This window comes from Solanum dulcamara, chromosome 6 (assembly GCF_947179165.1).
Source record: "Solanum dulcamara chromosome 6, daSolDulc1.2, whole genome shotgun sequence".
NCBI classification, from domain to species: domain Eukaryota; kingdom Viridiplantae; phylum Streptophyta; class Magnoliopsida; order Solanales; family Solanaceae; genus Solanum; species Solanum dulcamara.
This window is the reverse complement of record NC_077242.1, coordinates 61,740,560-61,764,263: the sequence shown is the minus strand read 5'-3', so window position 1 is coordinate 61,764,263 and position 23,704 is coordinate 61,740,560. Positions and strand designations below refer to the sequence as shown.

At 36.6% G+C, this 23,704-nt stretch overlaps 1 protein-coding gene across 2 annotated transcripts in view; it reads right to left on the bottom strand.

Annotated features, from left to right (window-relative positions):
- The window catches only part of LOC129891242 (probable sodium/metabolite cotransporter BASS4, chloroplastic), a 35,536-nt gene extending 12,321 nt beyond the window's left edge, over nt 1–23,215 (bottom strand). Inside the window, exons 1-9 of one of the 2 annotated variants that reach the window (XM_055966535.1) lie at nt 22,872–23,215; nt 12,770–12,869; nt 9,031–9,138; nt 8,896–8,963; nt 7,541–7,619; nt 4,018–4,076; nt 3,849–3,917; nt 2,835–2,948; nt 476–497 (exon numbers count right to left, since the gene is read on the bottom strand). In XM_055966535.1, coding sequence (XP_055822510.1) covers nt 476–497; nt 2,835–2,948; nt 3,849–3,917; nt 4,018–4,076; nt 7,541–7,619; nt 8,896–8,963; nt 9,031–9,138; nt 12,770–12,869; nt 22,872–23,066 — 814 coding nt within the window. In that variant the 5' untranslated portion in view covers nt 23,067–23,215. The remainder of the gene's footprint in view (nt 1–475; nt 498–2,834; nt 2,949–3,848; nt 3,918–4,017; nt 4,077–7,540; nt 7,620–8,895; nt 8,964–9,030; nt 9,139–12,769; nt 12,870–22,871) is intronic. The other variant, XM_055966534.1, reaches the window with a different exon arrangement.
- Nucleotides 23,216–23,704: the final 489 nt, after the last annotated feature.

Sequence of the window (23,704 nt, the reverse complement as noted above, 5' to 3'; positions counted from 1 at the left end):
TGTATTTATTGTTTAACATAACTTCCTATCATCATTGGTAAGGCAATACTTCAATCGAAGTGATTTTCAGAATAAAGAAACAAAGTAGAATGGTAACTGTGATTTCAGGCCCTATAGACTGAGTTTGACCAACAACCAGAGAAAAAGTGTGTCAAAAACCTTAACCTGTGCAGGTCAGATGGGCTCAGAACCTTAGACAGGGAAAACAGGTCCTTCCCTCTCCTAATTCGGCCGCTTCGTGTAATTACATTAAGGATCTTTTTACATACCCTCCACAAGCTCTTGTAAGGAAGAGGAAAGTCAAATTCCCTAGTATAAACAGCTAAACCATTATAACCAATAGTTGAGAGCACTTAGGATGGTGCTCCAGATTGGGTATTAACTCATTCATGGGAAAAGGCAGGTTTGAAACTATTTAAGCTATGAGATAGTGAAGATAAGACGTCAACTCTTTCGATGAGTGCAGATCACTTACCCTTGAAACATTCTCGTAAAGCCTGTAAAGGGAGGAAAAAAAGGGAGAAAAGAAAAGGCATTAATCAGTCGTAAAAACTTCAAAGGTACAAGAAGAAAAAGAAACATCTTGATGCTATCTATTAAAGGAAGTCCGTCCAAATGAAATGTTTTACGTTGGATACTCCAGATATATCTTGGCGTAAAATTGTTCCAAGAAAACGTTTTCTTATCACAACCCAAAAAGAAAAACCTTCAATAAAATGAATGAAATAGAACCTTTTTCATTTATCACTTCCCTTTTGTTTAGACTTGGGCCTTTTGAGCAATGAATTACACCAAATATGGAGGATGGCTTCAATTCAAGCAAGTTATATGTACTTTTCAAGACTGATTAATGTTTTTAGTAACAGGAAAAGAAGCTTGAAGATAACAAGATGACTCTTAGCAGTCCTTATGGATCTTCTGCTTTACAAAAGAAAGATGGTATGAAGAAAATCAAATATCACAATCATAAGAGGTAAGCACATGTTGGTCCTCTTGATCTCCCTTTAAACAAGCACAAAACACCAAACCAAGGAAAAAATAGTACACTATCTATATTCCTTCTCAGAGAGAACTATACTCTCTCCACAATAAGAAAATGTTTGGCTAAAACTGCTAACAGGAAGTTGAAAGCAGATTGAATTGGTCCCTTTGTGACCTACACATTGGATTCCTGCAGCAGGTCTCCAGTATTTGGAGATAAATTGCATAAATATTTTGAGAAATGTTTAGTAATCTTGGAAATATTTCTCATCTTTCTAAAGCTTAATCAGTTATAGTCTCTCCCTACCTTTCCCGAACAAACTGATGTGCCGGAAAATCAAGGCACATTTGATGCTTTTTAATGGAGAATTCTTGCAAGTCTTAAGCATGTTTTTGTGTGCTATGATGTGTTTTTGTTGTGTTTCAGGATGAACAAGCTGAATTGAGAAAGTATGGAAGATTAGCAACACTCTAGGAATTACAGGCCGTAAAAGAGTGGTACGGATCGTAAGTGGGACAATACAAGTAAAACAGATTGATGTGAAGGTTCAAGCTTGTTCCACGGTGGTTTTGACGGACAGTAAAACGCTGACACGGACAGTAGAAGCTAGCATAACTCTTAAACAGAATAGGTGCAAAGGAGGTAGGCTCTGTATATGGCAAGAAAGACGGACCGTAAGGGCAACCGTGGGATCTGTGCAAATGGTTTAACTTGAAGATTACGATCGACGTGAAGATTTCACTAACCATAAGACTGTTGTTATGTCAATAAGAAGTGACACAGGGGACCTTTCCTAGTTCGATTAAGACTCATTTTTAAAGTGTCTATAAATAGTTTCCTTAGGTTTTCTATGGAGAAGTCGTCAGATATTAGAAGAGAATGCACTGTTTAGCTTTTGTCTCATTACTTTGCTACTTGGCTACAATCTTTGGATTCAAGAACTCAATTCCTTTGATTTTTAATTCTACGCAAGTATTATGCACTCAATATTCTTGTTTTGCATAATCATTATTATGAGTAACTAAACTCCTTTCCAGGGTAGTTGAACCGAATGATGGGAAGTTCTTATGGATACGTGAAACTTCAATATACTAATAGTGGGGAGTTGGTGGATATTTAATTCTCGTTCTTTTGACGAACATTAACGGTTGCAAATGTTAGTCAGGGCACAAATTCTAGTTTTACTTGGAAAATTGAATTAGGGTTGGAAGAATAATTATCAACTCAAGGTTTAACCCTTTCTTAATAAGTTCACATAGGAATATGATGAATTTACTTGGCTAAATATGATCAGCAATATTCATCACCTCAATATATTTGGAAAATTTGTTGGAAAATACTGAACGATAGGGTAGAGATCATTGCACACCTAAAACAACCTGCTAAGACATATATGATGCGAGTATCCAACAGAAAATAACCATCAGGAGGGGAAACAACCCTGGTCTTTATATGCATTGTTAAAAACAGTTCATCTTTACATTAAAACTCTAGAAAAACAACCTCCTGCAAATCGTTGAGGAATAGGATTTGACAGAAAGTAGAGTAAATCATCCACCTTAAGTCTTTTCTCGCCATGCTCCCCCATGGGATTCGACCCCAACTTGTTGGTTAACTATATTGGACCACGATTGCTTTGTACTAATTATAAGGTGTAATTTGAGCAGATCACAAACCAACTTGATTAACCAAACGTCCATTATCTCATCATATTGGATTGTCCACAGTAAATGTAACAGTGAAGAAAACATTGAAACAATGCAATAAATATTGTCTATCAAGAACTTGTGGAGTCATAAAATGAACTTTGAATTTTTCAACAGGGTATGAATGGTGTGATTTCTGTAAATACCTTCCCTATGATAAGAGGAACTAGAAGTGTGAGAACAAGGCTTCTGAACAACTGCTCAGCTGGAACAGACACACCAACCCCAGCAGCTATGAGCTTGGAGATCGAAAAAGGTACCTAGAACGAATTGAGGATAAAAAGAATAGTTAAAAGTGCAGAAAGTAGTGAGGCAAAAATTGTCCAAGCATAAATATGCATTGAAGTAGAATTTATCTTATGCCTATCAAATGGAACCGATTAGTATATCAATTCTTTTGTTTCAACTGTCACCATCAATTGCTCTAATGTAAATAAATTAAATAAATAAATCTTGATTGCCATGTTGGTTTCAAATCAGTTGCTTCATTTCAAAAGGTCAAGGATGTTTCAATATGGTAATAAAACAAGAAGTTAATTGACTTGCACACGAAGGTGGCATTGACTACTTTCATGAAACAGATACACATAAGAAAAAAGATTCTATGAAAGGGAAGAACGCCTAATACCGAAACAGATACATATAACAAGAAAGATTCTATGAACACGGAACACTTAATACCAGCTGACATCTGAACGTTCTCGGATATACTTATTCCAATTTTGTGTTTCTAGGCAAAATGTTCAACGAGTGGTAAGAAACAAGAAGATAACTGGTTCAACAATTAGAATGCACCTAAATACTACAGATTTCCTTACGATAGAATCTCTAATTACAAAATGCAAAACGAAGACGTGACTAGCAGGGAACTTGGTATTAGTTTAAGCAACTCAGTATATATACCACGAAAGATAAATTCTTGAAGCTTTAACAAAGAAACATCTTCTTTCACATAAATTCAAGCATTTTATGGAACAATAATCCAAAACTTCCATCAAAGTTGCATGAATACAATTGGACAGGAAAAAAATGCAATAAAATAAGACACCCAACTTTGCTAGTATTATGTACGGATAAAATGGAGATAATGATAATTGATATGAAACTTAATAGCATGGAAGGGATTTGCAGCATTCAGATACATAGCTCAGAAAACTTACAATCAGAATTCCTAGAAGGTTTGATAGTAAAGTCATTGCAAGCGCAAGAGCGGAGTTTCCTCCTGCTAACTGTGTCAGTGAAATCTGCAGTCAAACTCAACAGCCAACTTGTTTCCATGTTTGGCTCTGCATAGGCAGTACCATGCATAACATAGGACATTCAACTTACACGAGTTAGTGCCACTCCGCTAGATAGTGTTGTAGGCATACAGCTAAATATAGCCAACCCTGAGGAACCAAAATATCATAATCATAATCAACAGATTCCTAGAGAAATGAGGATTAAATGCAGTGAAATTTATGCTGAACTCATTTTTCTTCATGACCAGATAGAAGGGGTTATTCATAAGAACTGTAAATTAAAAGACATGCATTTACAATTAGAATAAAGATCAATGTAACTCCTTCTGAGTTCGTGATGTGTGGAAATTACAGATTAAAGATAAAAAGGGAAATTTTAAAAGCCTTAACACAGTTATACCAAAGGCCTTCAAACTTTGTAATAAACACGAAAAAGAACCTAATCTCGAGAACATCATCTCCCTCCTTCAACCGCGCTGACAAACATTAGCCCCTCTCTCTCTCTCTTCCCCTCCCTCCCTCCCTCCCTCTTCCCCTGTCTACGTGTGTGTCCAATGGCTTGGAATACAACTCTTATTCCATGAGAAACATCAGTATGCCTATATACAGAGACTTTAAAGTGAACAATGAAGTCTCTACACCAACCAAATCTTATTGTATTTTAATAAAAATCATGGTTTTTTCTCTTAAGGAGCATCTGTGAGAAATATGGGAGAAAAATATTATTGAATTGTGTATCTATATTATTACATTGAGCCCTATTTATAGACACTACATTACAATCTTTATCCAAGTAGGATTCTATATATTATTCATATTCCTATTCTAACACTCCTCCTCAAGCTGGGCACAAGTCATATGTACTAAGCTTGTTGCAAATGTAACTAATACGAGGACCGGTGAGGGACTTGGAGGGTGTTTGCATTGGCTTATTTTAAGTAGATTTAGCTTTTAAGCTCTTTTTTATTTTGGAGGTGTTTGGGAAAGACAAAAAGTTCTTAAACAAAAAGTGCTTCTAAGCACTTACTTTTAGGCCAAAAAGGACAAAAATATGCTAAAAGCCAAAAGTTCGGTATGACCAACTTATGACTTTTAGCTTTTGGCTTATAAATTACTTTTAAAAAGCCAATCCAAACACCCCCTTAGTGAAGATATCTACAAGATGATCATTCGACTTCACAAATTTTGTAATAATATCTCCTGAGGTTATCTTTTCACTAATAAGTGATAAGTCAATCTCAATGTATTTAGTCATCTCATGAAATAACGGATTTGATGCGATATGAAGGATTGCTTGGTTATCACATAAGTTCTATCGGATTGATTTCTCCAAATTTTAGTTCTCTCAGCAGCTATTTAATCCAAACTAGGTCACAAGTTGCTACAAGCCTACAACCTTTGCTTGATATTCTGCTCCTGCACTAGATCAAGCTACAACTGCACTAGATCAAGCTACCACATTCTATTTCTTACTCTTCCAGGACACCAAATTACCTCCTACTAAAACACAACATCCAAATGTAGAATGTCTATTGCATGGTGATCCTGCCCAATCAGCGTCTATATATCCAATGATATGCTCATGCCTTGATCCTCAAAGAGTAGTTCTTTACCCAAAGCTGAGTCTGCTCATGTATCCCAATGACTATCACAGGGGGGAAGTCAAACTGACTTAAAACACTTACAGGAAAAGAGACGTCGGGTCTAGTCACTGTGAGATAATTCAACTTTTCAACTAGCCGTCTATACTTTCCAAGACCGCTAAGTGGTTCCCCCTGTCTGTCTTGGCAGGAGTTTAGCATTCGCATCCATCTGAGTCTCGATGGGTCTACATCCCATCATTCTTATCTCCTCAAGAATGTCTAAGGCAAACTCACGTTGCGAAATAACAATACCTGATCTAGACTGAGCTACCTCAATACCTAGAAAATACTTCAGATTGCTAAGGTCTATTAGTCTGAAATGCTAAAACAGATGTTGCTTCAAATTAGTGATACCATCTTGATCATTGCCGGTGATAAGAATATCATCAATATAAACCACCAAATAAATACAAAGATTCGGGGCAGAATATCAATAAAACACATAGTGATCAGCTCAACTACAAGTCATGCCAAACTCTTGCATTAATATGCTGAACTTCACTAACCAAGCTCGAGAAGATTGTTTCAGACTATAGAGTGACCTACGCAACTAACATACAAGGTTACTGGACTCCACCTAAGCAACAAAACTAGGTGTTTCCTCCGGCTAAACTTCTTCCTTAAGATCATTATGGAGAAAAACATTCTTAATGTCCGACTGATAAAGAAGCCAATGGCGACCGACAACCATAGATAGAAAAAGGCGGACAAATGCTACTTTAGCCATGGGAGAAAAAGTATCACTACAATCCAGCCCAAATTTCTGAGTATACCCTTTGGCAAAAGTGAATCTAAAACAGAGAAAAAATACTATTGCGAAACTCGAATATACCGGAAACAGTGCAGCAGTCATTAAAAAGCGCTTGAAATATGGTATAAAATACATGGATCATCTCGAATCAAAAGATGAGTTGATATTGAACATGAAAGTCGCCGGAAAATGCTCACGCACTGATATGTGGTACTAATGCGGTCGTTGAAACCCTAGATCTAGTCGCACGTGAGGGTGTGTGAGGGATCTACGACCGGCGATGCTGGTTGGAATTTGATCGTCGAAGGTTGCTGGACGTTGTGGTGGTGTTGAATTTTGCACAACACCAACGGAAACAGAGATAGCTGCGAGTAGTCCATGGAATTTGCACAGTGAATACTGATTTCACTGGAATGATGCACAAGGATACATTTTGAAAAGGTGGACGGAAAGAGGCTCACGCGCCTAGTAGATCTCGCCAGGAAGGCTGATTTTGACAATGCGTGGAAGGTTTTCTAACCGGTAGAATTTTGTGGGTTAAGATCGCGAGAGGCTGGGGCACCCCATGGTGGTGTTGGTTTTTGCACAAAACTGACGGATACGGAGTTGATGCAAATCACCCTAGAAAGTCTGCAGAATTTGCGCTTCTTTAGATCTACAATATATTTGCCAGTCCTTTCACTCCACATGATTGTTTTTTTTCATGCATATTTCATCGATCCAACTTCTGCTAACAGATTCATTATCTAGACAGACATCACATATTGTCTAGAGTCGCCTGCCATAAGAGGAAGCTTTTGTTATTATCTACCAAGATCGAAGAATTCGAAAATAGTCTCTCTACCTCCACGAAGTAGTGGTAAGTTCGTGTACACTCTATCCTCCCCAGACCCCACTTGTGGGATTTCACTGGGTATGTTGTTGTTATACCAAGATCGTAGAAGCTTTGATACTATATGAGAAATATGAGAGAAAAATATCATTGAACTATGTATCTACATTATAACATTGATCCCTATTTATAGACACTACTTTACAATCCTTAACCAAATAGGATTCGATATATTATTTCTATTCTTATTCTAATTCTAACAACATCAATGAATAATAATCACTTATCATATCGTCTTCCTCACTTCATCCCACCTTCCGCGTGTTTAGAATGGCATTGCATGTGCCTACAACATGGAGAGGTTGAGTATATTTAGCTGCCTAACCTGTGACAAATTCTTGAGGTTGAAGCTTTAGCAGCAAAATAATCTTCGACAAAAGAGGAGTGAAGAACAAAATAGAAACCTGCATCAACAAGAATATGCTAGAAATAGTTAAATACAAAAGTGTCAACATAAAATGATCCAAAAACAAAATTAAGATATAGCATCCTTGAGTATAATATCAAAAGAGCCAAAGCAAATGTAAGGCATCAATAGATTTATCCATCCAGATGATAGTCATTCACTGCAAATGCAAGGCCCCATAGATTTATAAAATTAATTTGGATTGATTAAGTGCCTCATGACGTGATTAGGAACTTGTTTGGATTGTCTTAAAACAAACCAACTTTAAAGTTATCTTTTAACTTTTGGAAGTGTTTGGCAAATCAAAAAAGTGCTCAAAAAAGTTAAAATTTACAAAAGAAGTCAAAATTTAAAAGTTGGTCCCCTCTACTTTTTCCTTTTTGACTTAAAAGTCATTTTTTAAGCCAATCCAAATGGGCTCTAAAGTGTCCACAAAATGTGTATGGACACACATGAGGGTACCGAAGGAATTGGGTTATGATAACATGACTATGGTACAAATTGAAAGTGATTCGAAGTGGCAAGAAGCCAAAAGAAGCAAAACCCACGTAGGAAACCAAGGTCAACTCCCAGTCCTCCCTCGTGTTGAGGGAGGATGATGTGGGAAAGGAGAGTGGTCAAAACCACTAAGGGGTCGTTTGGTAGCTGGTAAGTAATTCATGTATTGAATTCTGCATAACATGTTAGATGGAATTCTTTTACAATGTATAAAATTAATATGGTGTTATGATATTATTTTATATTGGATAGAAGATGATATAGCTAACAAATGATTAACTAAACCCTGCATAGAATAATACATAAATTACCTTATAACTAATTCATGTATTACTAATACCTACTTAACTCTAATCAACTGCCAAATGACCCCTAATAGAATTCCCTAGTCCCTCGGGTTCTCCGTTGCGAGCTCGGGCCTTGGAGCAAAGTCAGGAGCTTGAGTCGCCAGCTTCATTGTGAGGGAGCATCAGTAAGGCAAAGGCCATTTACAATGATCACTTGTCCATCGCAAGTCCACTCACGAAAAGGGACTAAAACAGGTGTCGACGCGACCCCTTCGGATTTGGGTCATGACAGTTTCAATCTGGTGTTTCTTACATCATACACGTAGTGAAGAATTTCGAAGTACAAATCAATATCCAAAATAGCTTGTGAAAGCAGTTCAAGTTCCATTATCATTATGTTCAGACATAAGAACTCAAAAAGAAGACACACAGATGACGAGGAGAACCTACAAAATTTACAATGGCACAGAGAAGAGTTTGAATTCATACAAGACCAAACAGCCCAACAGGCCAAGCATCAGCAGCGGCACCTACTTCATCACCACGCAATGTGATCCCTGTATCATAAGAAGGTAAATAATTACTGGGCACCAAAATTGACAAAGAGAAAATCCAGAACTCTACCTGAGATTATAAATATGCCAAAGGTGCTAATTTTGGACAGATAATATCTATCAGCCAGACAACCAAGGGTAGGATTAGCAAGCCCTAATGCTACTCCACCAATTAAAGCTGCAAAAATGATTGAGAACACATGAGCCTTGGTACTACAATCCTTTCAATCAGTAAGCATAAAGTAATTCAGAACTTTTAGAGGATACATGTAATAATATCCACATCCGAAATAACGTTCCAGAATATTTCAAGAAGACCTTCATGATAACAACACACTTATGTGTAATCAGGTATCACTCATGGTAATCAACAATCCCCGTGACCATATACTCTACGGTTGTCCACACTTGAGGATTCATGGTCATTTTGGCTGGCATAAATTTATGTCTTTGACAGCCATTTCAATTGTCATTCTTTTTCAAAATGGTAAATGCATTCAAGAGCTACGTAGACATTGTCACCAAAATAAAAACACAATTGATATAGTTAAGAACTACAAGAACATTAAACCCCTATTAGATTTTACTTTGATTGAAACATCACCTACTTTATTCTTACAGGAACAAAAAAGAGCAAAGAAAGAAGAAACACAGATTCTTCTTCTATTCCAACTACCCAATACCCATTCAGTTACTAGGATATCATCAGATCATTCTCCTATTATGCTTCTCTGTGGGGGTTGGGAGAAAACACCATCCTACTGCCACTTTTGAAAATTGATGGCTAGAAATGGATGGATTCCTGGACCTTGCGAGAGACTGGTGGACTTCTTTCGCCGTTGAGGGCAGACCAAATTTCATTCTTGCCAAGAAACTGAGGTTCTTAAAGGCCAAGCTTAAGGAGTGGAATGCTGCCACTTACGAAAACCTTGATAAGAAGAAATCAGGATATTTCCAAGTATGGGTAAATACATTAGAGACAAAACTCCAGGATTAATTGGCTGAAACAGGGTGACAGGAGTACGAAATAAAAAAAAATGGCAAATGCACACAGAAGGTACAACCATATCGGCAAGTTGATAGTGGAGGATGAGGTGATAGAAGATTATAAAAGGAGAAATTCTCAGCTTCTACCAGAACCATCATTCAGAAACAATTGATTGGAGACCTGGCTACTTTTTGGGAGATCAACCCAAAATAGAGGAGGAAAGAAGCTGGTTACAGAGAACATTCGAAGAACAAGAGGTCTCTAATATCATTATGAGTTGTGAAAACGATAAAGCTCCAGGTCCGTATGTGTAACAACCTGGAAAAATTTTGTAAGCTTTTAACTCCTTAAAGTACGTTAACGAATGTTAAGTACATTATTTGCATGTCAACAATTGCTACAAATGAGAATAATATTGTAATGTGGCTTGGAGGGTTATAAGGATGTTTAGGTGCGGGGAGAAGTATCTTGGATTTGGTTTTGAAAGAGTTAGGGGGAAAGAAATGTTGAAATAACGCATGACAGGACGTCACAAGAGCTTATCTCCTAATATATAACGAATTTGGAGATGATTTATGAACAAAAACTGTAGTCCTTTGAGTCTAGTTTCCAGCAGTTCAAACCGTATGTCATTTGGACAATTTTTTTGATAAGGTAACACTTGTATATATATCCATAATTAGACCTACCACAAACAGTCTGATTTATTTGTACTGAATACTTGTACAAATTCGAGTAGGATATGTACCTATAAACAAGTTTATGTTAATGTTCACATATGCACTACACTACTACTAACCGCCTTCGGCATTTTATTTGATTACTAATCTGTCTTGCGACTTCCTTTATGTGAGCTTTGCCAAGCATAACCAGTCCCAGACCCAAACAAAAGGATGATCGTGTTAGGTTGAAAGCAAAGATAGTCAAACTATAACAAATCCTTTAGAATATAGTAAGAGACCTGAATACAGCGAATTGGATACAAAAGATTCATACAGTCGATCCTAACTAAATAGGGATTGAAGAATAGTTGATTGAACGATATTAATGTGTCTCCATAGACTAAAACTACAATAAGGCAAACTTGACAATAGAGGTTTCTTTCTTTTCTTTTTCTTTTCTCTTTTTGGCAAACCAAAAAAACATGTTATAATCCGGCAACACTCATGGTTCAAAAACACATCGTATTGGAGCGGGTTGGGTGAAATGAAGGCTCGTATCCGGGGTATTGTGCGATAAGAATGTGTCGCCAAGGCTTAAGGTAAGTTTTATAGAGTGGTGGTTAGACCAACATTGGTGTATGGGCAGAATGTTAGCCGATCAAGAATGCCCATGTTCAAAAGATGAATGCAACGGAGATGAGGATGCTCAGATGGATGTGCGGCCATACTAGAAGAAATGTGATTCGGAACGAAGTTATACGGGGCAAGGTGGGAGTGGCCTTCGTGGAGGACAAGATGAAGAAGCAAGGCTGAGATGGTTCAGGCATGTGAATAGGACGTGCGCGGATGCTCCATTAAGGAGGTTTAAGAGGTTGATTGTAGCAGGAGTTAGGAGATGTAAAGGTAGGCCAAAGAAGAACGAGAGAGGGTTAGCGAGCTGATTAGACAGGACATGGCACTGCTTCAACTTACTGAAGACATAACCCTAGATAGGAAGGAATGGAGGTTGAGGATTAGGGTAGAAGACTAGTAGGTAACTGAGTGTTGTCTCACTTTATGTAGGAGAGGCAAACTCCTCTTCTCCTTATTAGTAGTATTATTTAGTAATCGCGTTGTTTCTGTTCTTCAATGTGTATTACAATTCGTTACTTCATGTGCTTTGTATCTAGTTATTTTGATGTCATATTTTCTTGCAACCCTACTTCGAAAACTTTTTTTGAGCCAAGGGTCTACAGGAAAGACGAAAACAATCTCTCTACCCAACAAAGGTAAGGTGAACTCTGCGTACATTCACCCTCCCCAGACCCCACTTGTAGAATTACACTAGGTAGATATGGAGACAACTACTAGAAGACACCAGAAGCTAAGGCACATCATGCACACACACTAAATGATGAAGTCTAGTGGATCTCCTGATAAAACCTCCTCTTGATTATTTTTTTTTGTTTGAATAAGTGAACCTCCTCTTGAGTTGGAATGTAGCACGTTGAAAGCTTGTGAGCCACTGAAGTCTGAACTGTAAAAGGTCAAATTTCTTGACTTCCGAAATATTATTCCTAACCTAAGGCTAGGCACTTGTTAAGTTGACAAAAACATAAACATTTCAAAATGAAAAATTTTCAGACTGAAAGATATATACAAATGAAAAATCCTTTGATACATCATCCAACTTAATCCTCTGTCTAAGAAGAGACCCAAATTGTTAAAACGTACCTCATTCCCAGAAATATATCCTCTTAAGCAGAGACTATGAATCATTATCACAAAAGGTTAAAGAACCACAACCTATGATTCACTAACTGGATAATACACACACAATATTTCAAGTTCATAAAACCTTGTTCAGAAATTGCCAGAAACTATTCTAAAGAAGTACATAAAGTTCCAACACATGTCCTTCTAAGTTTATGTAAGAAACTGGAAGCAAAAAAACAAAGAGCAAAATTGGTGCACTTAAGCAACCATCACGATATGTTCTTTAAATTGACAGATCAAAAGTTACGAAATTCACTGCCAAGACTAAGCAATTAAGGTAGATAATGTTCCAAAAGTTCCTTCAATCCAGCCACACATAATCGTCTAGCTTGAAAACCAATATATCAATCTGCACTCCAGTCCACAATATCTAAATTCTCTCAAGGAAGATTGGATAAACTGACCTAAAGGCAAAAAATTGTTGGATACAAAACCCGAAAGTGGTTTCACCCAATCAGAGTTTTTTGCAGTAGCCCGTGGAAGATTGTCTCCACAACCATTTCCCTGAAAAATACCATAAATCTTATCAGCAAACAGCAAAGAAAACGTAAACTACTCCCTATATTCAAAATTAACCATCTAAAGTTGATTTCTGCAGTTTTGAACACCAAATTAATTTTAAATGCACAACTCTTTATCACCTAGAACATACACAACTACGCTCAATTCCAAATAACTTGGGGTCAGCTATATGAATCTTCACTGACCATGTTACTACATTTAAACTCATCTCATGCCAATATTATAGAAACACAAATAAAAAGTGATAGGAGTTCTCTATAATTTGTAGACCTATAAATCTCTAAAAGGCTAAAACACTCCTAAAAAGCATAGGACTTACTATAAAATAGCTAACATGTCTAGAACATATTCTCAATTAATACGTATCTGTTAAAACATAAACTCTCATAAATTGAATTGAAGTACAAAAGCACAAAGAACTCATTAAATTCCAGCATATCATTTACATGGAAAACATCATAATTTTTACAACAAAAAGATAACTATTTCCTGTCTAGCAACTGTTAGAATAGAAATAGGAATTTACAATCCTACTTAGAATAGGAATAAGAATAAGAATGGTAGTAGGAATAGAAATAGTAAATAGTATCCTACTTGGTAAAGGATTGTATTGTAGTGTCTATAAATAGGGTCTCTGTGTAATAATGTAGATAAACAATTCAGTAATATTTTTCTCCTATATTTTTCACATGGTATCAGAGCCTCTACAATCATGGTAGAGAATCAAAGAGCTTCCGCTGCCGGCGGACAGCCATTACCCATAAATGCCGCCCGTCTGGCCTATAATTATGTTAGCAAGAGTTAGGTCATCGTGTATATTTCCGGTGACTATTTTCTCATATCTAATTTGCATAGCACCATGTATCTTTTCGGTGACTACTTTTTCATATTTAATTTGTGGAGTACCATACATTTTTTCCGACTACTTTCTCATTTCTGGCTTGTATAGCACCATGCATCATTCTAGTGACTACTTTCTCATATCTTATTTGTGTAGCATTGTGTCATCTTTCCGGTGACTACTTTCTCATATTCAATTTGTGTAGCACCATGCCATCTTTTCAGTAACTACTTTTTCCTATCCAATTTGCGTAGCACTGTGCCATCTTTCCGGTGACTACTTTCTTATTTGTGTAGGTTCGTGCCATCATTCCGAAACCTACTTATATAATTTCTATTTTTCAGTAAGGTTGTGCCATCATTCCGACCTTATCCATATCATTCTCTTTCTAAGTAGGGTTATGCCATCATTCCGAACCTATCCATATAATTTTATTTCTCAGATTGTGACCACTTTCACCATCAAATCTAATAATCCAGCACATGAGCCGGCCAGTTTTACAGTGACTTTCTTGTTTAAGATCTAGTTGTTTCTTGATTTCGAGACGATCCATATATTTTATACTAGATTTCGAGCACTTTCCAGCGAGCATTGCATTGTTTCTGACATATCTGAGTTTTTCTGCAGTGTTTTCTTTATGTTTTAGATTACTTTTGCCAAAAAAGAAGAAGGATATAATATTTGGTCTGGATTAGAGTGATGTTTTCTCTCTCATGGCTAAAATAACATATGTACCTTTTTCTATCTATGGTTGTCGTTCTCCATTGTCCTTTTAATCAGTTGGACATTAAGAATGTTTTTCTCCACGAGTATCTCGAGGAAGAAATCTATATGGAGCAACCACCTAATTTTGTTTCTCAAGGGGAGTCTGGTAGCCTTGCGTGTGGATTGTGTAAGTCATTCTATGGTCTGAAACAATCTTCTCAAACTTGATTTGGGAAGTTGAACAATGCAATTCAGGAATTTATCACTCTATTTTTATCGATATTAGGCATCCAATCCAGTATTTCATGAGAAGACCAAACACATTGAGATTGACTGCATCATACATCAAATCCAGTATTTCATGAGAAGACCAAGCACATTGAAATTGACTATCAATTTTGTGAAGTAAAGTGATCAGCTTGCAAATATCTTCACCATGTCCCTCACCGGTCCTCGTATTAATTACATTTGTAACAAGCTAGGTACATATGATTTTTATGCACCAGCTTGAAGGGGAGTGTTAGAATAGGAATAGGAATTTACAATCCTACTTAGAATAGGAATAAGAATAGAAATAGTAGTAGGAACAAAATTAGTAAATAGTATCCTACTTGGTAAAGGATTGTATTGTAGTATCTATAAATAGGGTCTCTGTATAATAATGTAGATAAACAATTTAGTAATATTTTTCTCCTATATTTCTCACAGCAACCACTTACAAAGTGGATGAAAAAATTGAATAAGAAAATGTGCCACTAACAGCCATAAATGGGCCACTAACTTCAGAAAACTAAGCAACTAAATTCGACCAAGTCTTTTCCTAGAAAATAAGAAAGCAGTAAGCTGAAATAAGTAAAAAAAAGTATTTAACTAATAAGCTGGAAGTAAAAATGCCAAATCTCTAACACTCCTCGGCATTTTTATGACAAACACCAATTCTTTGACTCAGATCTTCAAACCTTTCCTTTGGCAGTAACTTAGCGAAAATGTCAACTAGCTGGTTCTCAATGAGCAATAAACAAGCAACACTTCATTAGATTGTTGGACTTCTCCAATAAAATGAAATTTGATCTTGATGTGCTTAGTTAGACTATGAAACACTGGATTTTTTTGAGATTAAAATTGCTGACCTGTTGTCACATATGATCCTGGTAGCTTCTGTTTGTTCATGGCCCAAGTCCTTCAACATCTTCTTTAGCCAGATAGTTAGGTTCACAGCAGATGCAACAACAATGTACTCAGCTTCTGCTACTGATTGAGCTGTAGTTTCTTGTTTCCTAGAGCTCAAACTAAGAGCCCGTTTGGATTGGCTTTAAGTTGGTCAACTTTTCAGCTTTTGGACGTGTTTGTCTAATGCTAACTTTAAGTCAGAAAGTTCTTAAAGTCAGTCAAAAATGAAAAGTTAGGATTCCTAACTTTTTTTTTCTAAGTGCTTAAAGTCATTTTCTTTGACCATGGAAATTACTTTTATATCCCTTATATTTTAACCAAATTCCCAAACTACCCTTTTTATTCTTTTAACCCTAAAATTCACATAATTTTCCTCATTTAAACACTTTTATCCAAACACTCAACTGCTTATTTATAAAAATAACTTTCAGCACTTTAAAGTTCTAAAAGCACTTCATATATAAAAGTTACTTTTTTAAGCCCATCCAAACGGGCTCTAAAACAACTTGTGCCCAAACAAAACAAATGTCCAGAAGTGCTTCTAGAATCATCAATGCAGCCACCCCAATCACTAGCAGAGTAACCAACCAGATTCATAGTCACTTCTGTAGATGCTGGAAAAAAATTCCAAACTAGATGGTTCCTTTAATATACCTTAACACTCTTTTAGTGGTTGTGATGTGTGTGTGTCTAGGTGAATGCAGGAACCTAGAGAGCAAACTTACAACAAAAGAATGTCAGGTCGGCTTGCGGTTAGATATAGAAGGCTGCCAATTAAGCTTCTATATATATTGTCATCTATTTTTTTAGAATATTCATCCTTGCCAAGCTTCACACCAGTAGTAATTGGAGTACTCACAGGTTTGCAGTCTTGCATTTTGAATATGTTTAGAATATCCGAAATGTATTTCAGCTGGCATAACAAATTTCATCACTGACATGCCCAGGAAGTACTTCATGACTCCAAGATCAATCATTTCAAAGACTTTCTCCATTTCATCCTTGAACCTTTGGATTAGTTCAATTTTGCTTCCTATCACAAGCATGTCATCCACATAAATTGAAACAATAAGGACTAACCACCAGTGATTTTCACATACAAAGTAACTTCACTTTGACTTCTAAGTTCTATTGAAGCCAAGTTGGATGATATGATTGTCCATCCTTTCGTAACATGCCCTTGGGGCTTGTTTTAGGCCATACAAGGCCTTAGTTAAGAGATAGAACTGATCCTCTTTTCCAGGAAATGAAAAACCATTAGGTTGCTCACATAGATCCCTTCAGCAAGAAAACCATTCAAAAAAGCCAATTTGACATCAAGCAGATGAATCTGCCAGGAATTATGAAATGCAAATGCAAGAAGAAGCTTGATTGTGTCAAAACTTGATACTGGAGCAAATGTTTCCTAGTAATCCACACTATATTGTTGTATGTATCCCTTCGCCACCAATCCAGCCTTATGTTTGCAAATTGAACCATCATGATTGAGTTTTGTCTTGAGAAATCCATTTTACACCAATCACCTTGCGATTTCTAGGGCTGTCAACGAGTTGTCAGGTTCCATTCTTCTCGATCATGTCTAGTTCAGCTTGCATAGCTCTTTTCCATGCCTGAGAATCTTATGCTTTAGCATAGCTTGTTGGTTCAGAGATAACCAAATTACATAGTTGATAGACATCTTTTAAGAATCTAGCGCCCCACACTGGTACGTTGTTCACTAGTTCATCTTCCGCAAGTTGAGGCTTCTCTTTTGAAAATAAATCAGAATAAAAGTCTCCTGATTTTTTCAATCGCAAGTAGCTGCTTCATCAAACTTCACTTCTCTGATGGGAATTAGTTTTTCTATTTTCAAACAGAAAATCCTGTAGCCTTTGGATGATGAACCATAGTCCATAAACATTACTCTTCTAAGCCTTGTTGTCTAGCTTACTCCTCTTAGGTTCTAGAACTTGATAATAACATATACACCCAAAGATTCTGAGATGGTGTACTGGTGGTTTATTACCACACCAAGCTTCACATGGAGTCATTTCCTGCGAGGCCTTAGTGGGCAATCTGTTCAGCAAATATTTTGAGGTATTGACTGCCTCTACCCAAAATTGATTTGGGATCTTTTTTTCAAGCTAAAACACTTGGCCATCTCCATTACAGTCTTATTCTTCCTTTCAGGCACGTCATTTTGTTGTGGCGTGCATGATAATGCCAATTGGCGTTTTATACTTGTGCTATTACAAAACTCTACAAACTGAGCAGAAGTATATGCTCCTCCATTGTCAGATCTTAAAGCTTTAATATTGAGATTACATTGATTTTCTACTAAAGCTTTAAACAGTTTTAAAACATTAAAGACTTCACTCTTCAGCTTAATGAAATAAATCCAACAAATGTAGGTGCAGACATCAATAAAGAGGAGAAAATATTTGTTACCACTCATGGTATCTGTTTTCATTGGGCCACAAACGCTCGTATGAATGAGCTGAAGTTTCTGGTTAGATCTCCATACTTGATTTTCTTGAAATGACAATTTTGTTTGCTTTCCCTGCTGACAAGTTTCACAAACTTGATCATTAGAAAGAAATTCATTCATAGTTTTCACCAACTCCTTTTTCATCTCCGTGATGCTTCTCTGATTGAAGTGACCAAACCTTTTGTGCCATAGATTTGTACATGTTTGTGAAGTACTAGTATAAGCTTGCTCAGCTATTTTCTCCCAATCAACTAAAACATTTTGTTGCTCATCTTGACACAATAATTCTACTCCAGAAGGGTCAAAACAACACATTCGCGATTCTTAAAATGCAGTGAATAATTCTTTTCAAACATTTGTGCAACACTCAACAAATTTTGACTCATATTAGCTGTGTACAAAACATTAGGAATAATTTTGATATCTGAGATTGTTGAGATAGTCATAGAGACCTTTGACTTCTACAACCTCACCATTTCCCACTTTTACTTAGGATTTGTAAATATCATCAAGGAACCTGAACATTGCAGCATCATTGCACAAGTGATGTGTGCAACCACTATCCAGAAGCCAAGAATTGGAGGATTCATTTGTTGAAAAGTATGAAACTGCATAGAGTTACTCCTCATGTGCACCAGCAACTTCTGCTAGTTGTATTTGCAAAGCTCTAGAGGCCTTTATTTTTAATTTGCAAACCTTGCATATGTGCCCCGTCTTCTTACAGTTGTCGCACATAGCATCGACTCTCCACCAGCGATAACAGTACTTTTCTAGATATGTTGTTTTTACAATGTTTGCACAGAGGAAACTTCAGCTTTACATCTCCAATGTTGTTTCCACCATAATGATTGCCCTTGTTCTTTTGGTTGAACTGATACTTTCCTTTACTAGAATATTGCTTTTGCACAAAGAAAGTTCCTTCAGTGAACTTGTCCCGTCTCATAGTCCTTCTTTGTTGTTGTGCTCGAAGAGCACACATTAGTTCACCAATGAGAGCTTGCTTAGGTCCATGGATTCTTCAAGAGAGGAAATCTTAGATTCAAACCTCATAGGAAGAGTTACAAGAACTTTCTCCACAATCAATTTGTCTGTATATTCTGTAAATTCTTCACCAAGAAGTCTAATGGTATTAACAATTAAGGAGATTCAATCAGCATACTTACTGATTATTTCATCCTCCTGCAAATTCAAGGACTCAAACTCTCTTTTCAGGTTCAACACTTGTATTTGACGTGTTCTAACGCTGCCTTGATATTCTTTTTTCAATATATATCCCGAGCCTCTTTTGTTGTCTCACAAGCAATGATGCTATAGAACACGTTATCTGCCACAAAATTCTGCATAAGCGAATTGGCTTTAGATTTCTTTGCCTTCTCTTCACTGTTGGATTTGATTTGAGCCAAAGTAGGATTTGTCGGTAGAACAGGTACTGGTTTATCTTTCAGCACAGTTTACCAGAGTTCATAGACTTCCAGAAAAGCTTGCATATTCACAGAGCAAATTTGATAATTTTCACCGGTGAAAGTGAAAGGTGGATTTAAAGGTAGGCTGTTGGATGTCATTGGTGTTGTAGGTTAAAACATTTTGGTCCTATAAGATCAACTAGAGCTCTGATGCCACTGTTCAAACATAAACTTTCCTAAAACTTAATTGAAGTATAAGAGTGCAAAGAACTCATTAAGACTTCAACATACAATTAACATGGAGAACATCTGGATTTATACAACAACAACAACATACCCAGTGAAATCCCACAAGTGAGGTCAGGAGAGAATAGAGTGTACCCAGACCAGGCCCCTATCTTGTGGAGGTAAGGAGACTGTTTTCGGAGGACCCTCGGCTTGAGTAAAACATATCAAAATAAAGAAAAAGGGGAAACGACAGTGGAGAAACAAAGCAACTAACAAGGAAACAGTAACAAGAAAATAATGTGATAACCTAAACACAATCAACAACAAGTGTGGTGGAATCAAAAGCAAGAAATGGCTAAACCCCTCGAAAATCAAGACAACACTACATACCTACTAACCTTCTATACTAATACGCGACCTCCAGACCCTTCTATCTAAGGTCATGTCCTCGGTAAACTAGAGTTGCACCATGTCTTGTTTAATCACTTTTCTCCAATACTTTTTCGGTCTACCTCTATCTCTCCTCGTAACCACTATATCCAGTCTCTCACACCTCCTCAGTGGGGCATCTGTGCATCTCATCTTCACGTGTCTAAATCACCTTAATCTTGCTTCCCTCATCTTATCCACCATAGAGGTCACTTTCACCTTGTTCTGAATATCCTCATTCCTAATTTTATCTCTCCTAGTGTGCCCACACATCCATCTCAACATCCTTATTTTTGTGACTTGCATCTTCTATACATGAGCGTTCTTGACTGGCCATACTCCGCCCCATACAACAATTCCGGTCCAACCACTAGTTTGTAGAACTTAGATTTAAGTTGAGGTAGTACCTTCTTATCAAAGAAGACTTTGGAGGCAACCCTCCACTTCATTCACGCAACACCAATATGATGAGTGACATCATCATCGATGTCCCCACTTCATTGGGTTACTGACCCAAGATACTTGAAATTATCTCTTAGGGATTGCCTGAGTGCCAAGCCTCACTTTCACACCAGCCTCATGCATTGTATCACTGAACTTGCACTCCAAATATTTTGTTTTGGTCCTACTCAACCTGAACCCTTTAGACTCTAGAGTTTGTCTCCACACCTCCAACCTAGCATTAACTTCAAAGCATGTCTCATCAATCAATTTTATGTCATCTGCAAATAGCATACATCATGGAACCTCATCATGAATACACTGCGTCAATTCATCCATGACCAAGGCAAATAGGAACGAGCTAAGAACTGATCCCTAGTGCAACCCCATCTCAACTAGGAAGTGCTCAAAGTCTCCTCGCATCGTTCTAACCCGAGTCTTGGCTCCATCATACATGTGTCATTAATAGCCACTTACAAAGTGGATGGAAAACTGATAAGAAAATGTGCCACTAACAGCCATGAAAGGCTACTAACTTCAGAAAATTAAGCAACTAAATTTAAGTCTTTTCCTAGAAATTAGGGAAGCAATAAACTGAAATAAGTAAAAAAGAACAGTAAAAACAATAATCTAGAAGTAAAAAATGGCAACTGTCTAACAATATCGACTATAGAGATCTTTTCATTCCATTGTGTCCTATCGTTCGCTAAATCTATAAAAGGCTAAAACACTCTTAAAAAGCATAGGACTTAGGAGTCGTTTGGTGTGAAGTATAAGGTATATAATCCAAGGGATAAAATGCAGGACTATTTATCCTGAGTTTGGTTGGAGGTATTAGGCAGTCTTGGATTATTTATCCCACCATTTATACTTTAGTATGGGATAAGTTATCCCATATACATGGTGGAATAACTTATCCCAGGATAACTTATCCCGGGATAACTTGTTCCCAACCAAATGACTCCTTATAGTAAAATAGCTAATATGTCTAAACTATATATTCTCAACTAATAGATATCGACTATACAGATCTTTTTCTTTCATTGTGTCCTATTTTCACTAAATCTGCATGGATCCCAGCAAATAGGTTTTTCGATACAACTAACACCTTCACTCCCAAACCTATAAATCTATAAAAGGCTAACACACTCCTCAAAAGCATAGGACTTACAGTAAAATAGCTAATATGTCAAACATATATTCTCAAGTAATATGTGTCGTCTATAAAGATACTTTTCTTCCATTGTGTCCTGTCTTTTGCTAAATCTTCACAAATCCCCACAGATTGAAGGTCTTTCGATACAACTAACATCATTAGTCACCATGGTTTCACACCTATAAATCGGTGCATATGGAGGTCAATGCAAGACATGACCAAATCATCTCTCTTATTTCTCGATATGTGCTACTTGAACCTTCTCGCAAATGTAATCATTTACAAATTTGTCTAATCTTGTATGACAACACCTCCATTTTAGTGGCCCAACATTCACTCCCATACAGCATAGCAGTTAGGGGACAATACTTTTATCCCAGTTTAATTGGTGCATTATCATTTTCTCAAGTTTGAGAATTTCGGTCAATTATTACTTGTAAAATTGGTAAATCAAACTACTAAAAGTCGACAACTAAAATCAAACTAACGCATCGTACTCTCTTCATTTCAATTTAAATGATGTAGTTTGACTGAGCATGGAGTTGAAAAAAATACTTTTGAAACTTATGGCCTAAAATAAGTCATATATGTTTGTGGGAATATAAATCATTTCATTAAGAATAAAATGAATATTTTAAAGTTAAATTGTTAATAAATATTGAAATTCTTTTTTGGATTAACTAAAAGAAAGAGATGAAACTTCATGGAGGTGTGAAGGAAGTCAAGAGAAGTAACTACAACCAAGTGGCACCTCATTTGGAGGTCGGCAAAGCATTCTATGGCTCATTATGATTCTCTGGCAGAAACATGCCTACTGCTGAGCCATGGGCTTTTGCCGACCTCCAAATGAGGTGCCGCTTGGTTGTAGTTACTTCTCTTGACTTCCTTCACACCTCCATGAAGTTTCATCTCATTCCCAAACTCCTAGAACGAGATATAGCCTTCGGACTCATTCCCAAACTCCATGAAGTTTCATCTCATTCCCAAACTCCTAGAACGAGATATAGCCTTCGGACTCATTCCCAAACTCCATGAAAGTATGTCCTATAAATTGTAGCAGGGGAGTAACAAGTATAGTTGCGAAAGCTGAATATAGCCCACATTGAAAAAGAAAACATATGACAATGAAGGAAAGAAAATTCACCTTATTTGAATGTTGTAGATTGGCTCTAACGGATGAACCGAGTTTCGAACCAAGATGCGACCTGTAGCTAATTTTTGAAGGGAAGTTGCCAGAAAATGGGAAGTGGGTCGTCGGAAGATGTAAACGCCGGCAGAGGTACAGTGAATTTCCGGTGGCCGGAGGATTGACGAATAGCATTTGGAGAGTCCCCGCCATTGTGAGTGAACACAAAAACGGTACACTCAATTGGTGATTGGGAGTATGGTTGAGGTAAAGTTTATGAATGATAAACTAGCCATGTCTCAGAATTTTTGATCCACCAAGTTAAGTTTGTAAATAGATTTTTAAATATTTGTGGCAAATGAGTTTTGGGGTGAAGTTGTGTGTATTATTGTTTTTGAAAAACATATCTTAAAGTTTCAAAAATTATTTAAAATATTTATAAATTTAATATAAAATTTTCATTTTATAATAAACTAATTAATACGTTATTCAAAAATTATAATAGATATTTTAATAAAACTACCAATAACAAAATGACATTACTCAATGACCAATCAAAAAATAACAACCATCACTAACCCTAGTACTACAATAGTGAATTCTTTTTGGAGAATAAACAAAATCACAAGAATGCAGCCTGTTAAACTTCACCAAGTTATGTTCTTTATGGATAGGAATGGTTTAATGAGGAGTTAGTTGGATAAGTAGACTACAGTTGGAGTAAGAGTAGTGAGTTCTTTTTTATAAAATACAAATTTTTGGGTTAAGTTTTAAACTTTTAAAAGAATCCAAAAATTAGATTTTGGTCTAAAATCACTTTTTTGCTGGTTTTTGGGATCTTGAATTTTTTT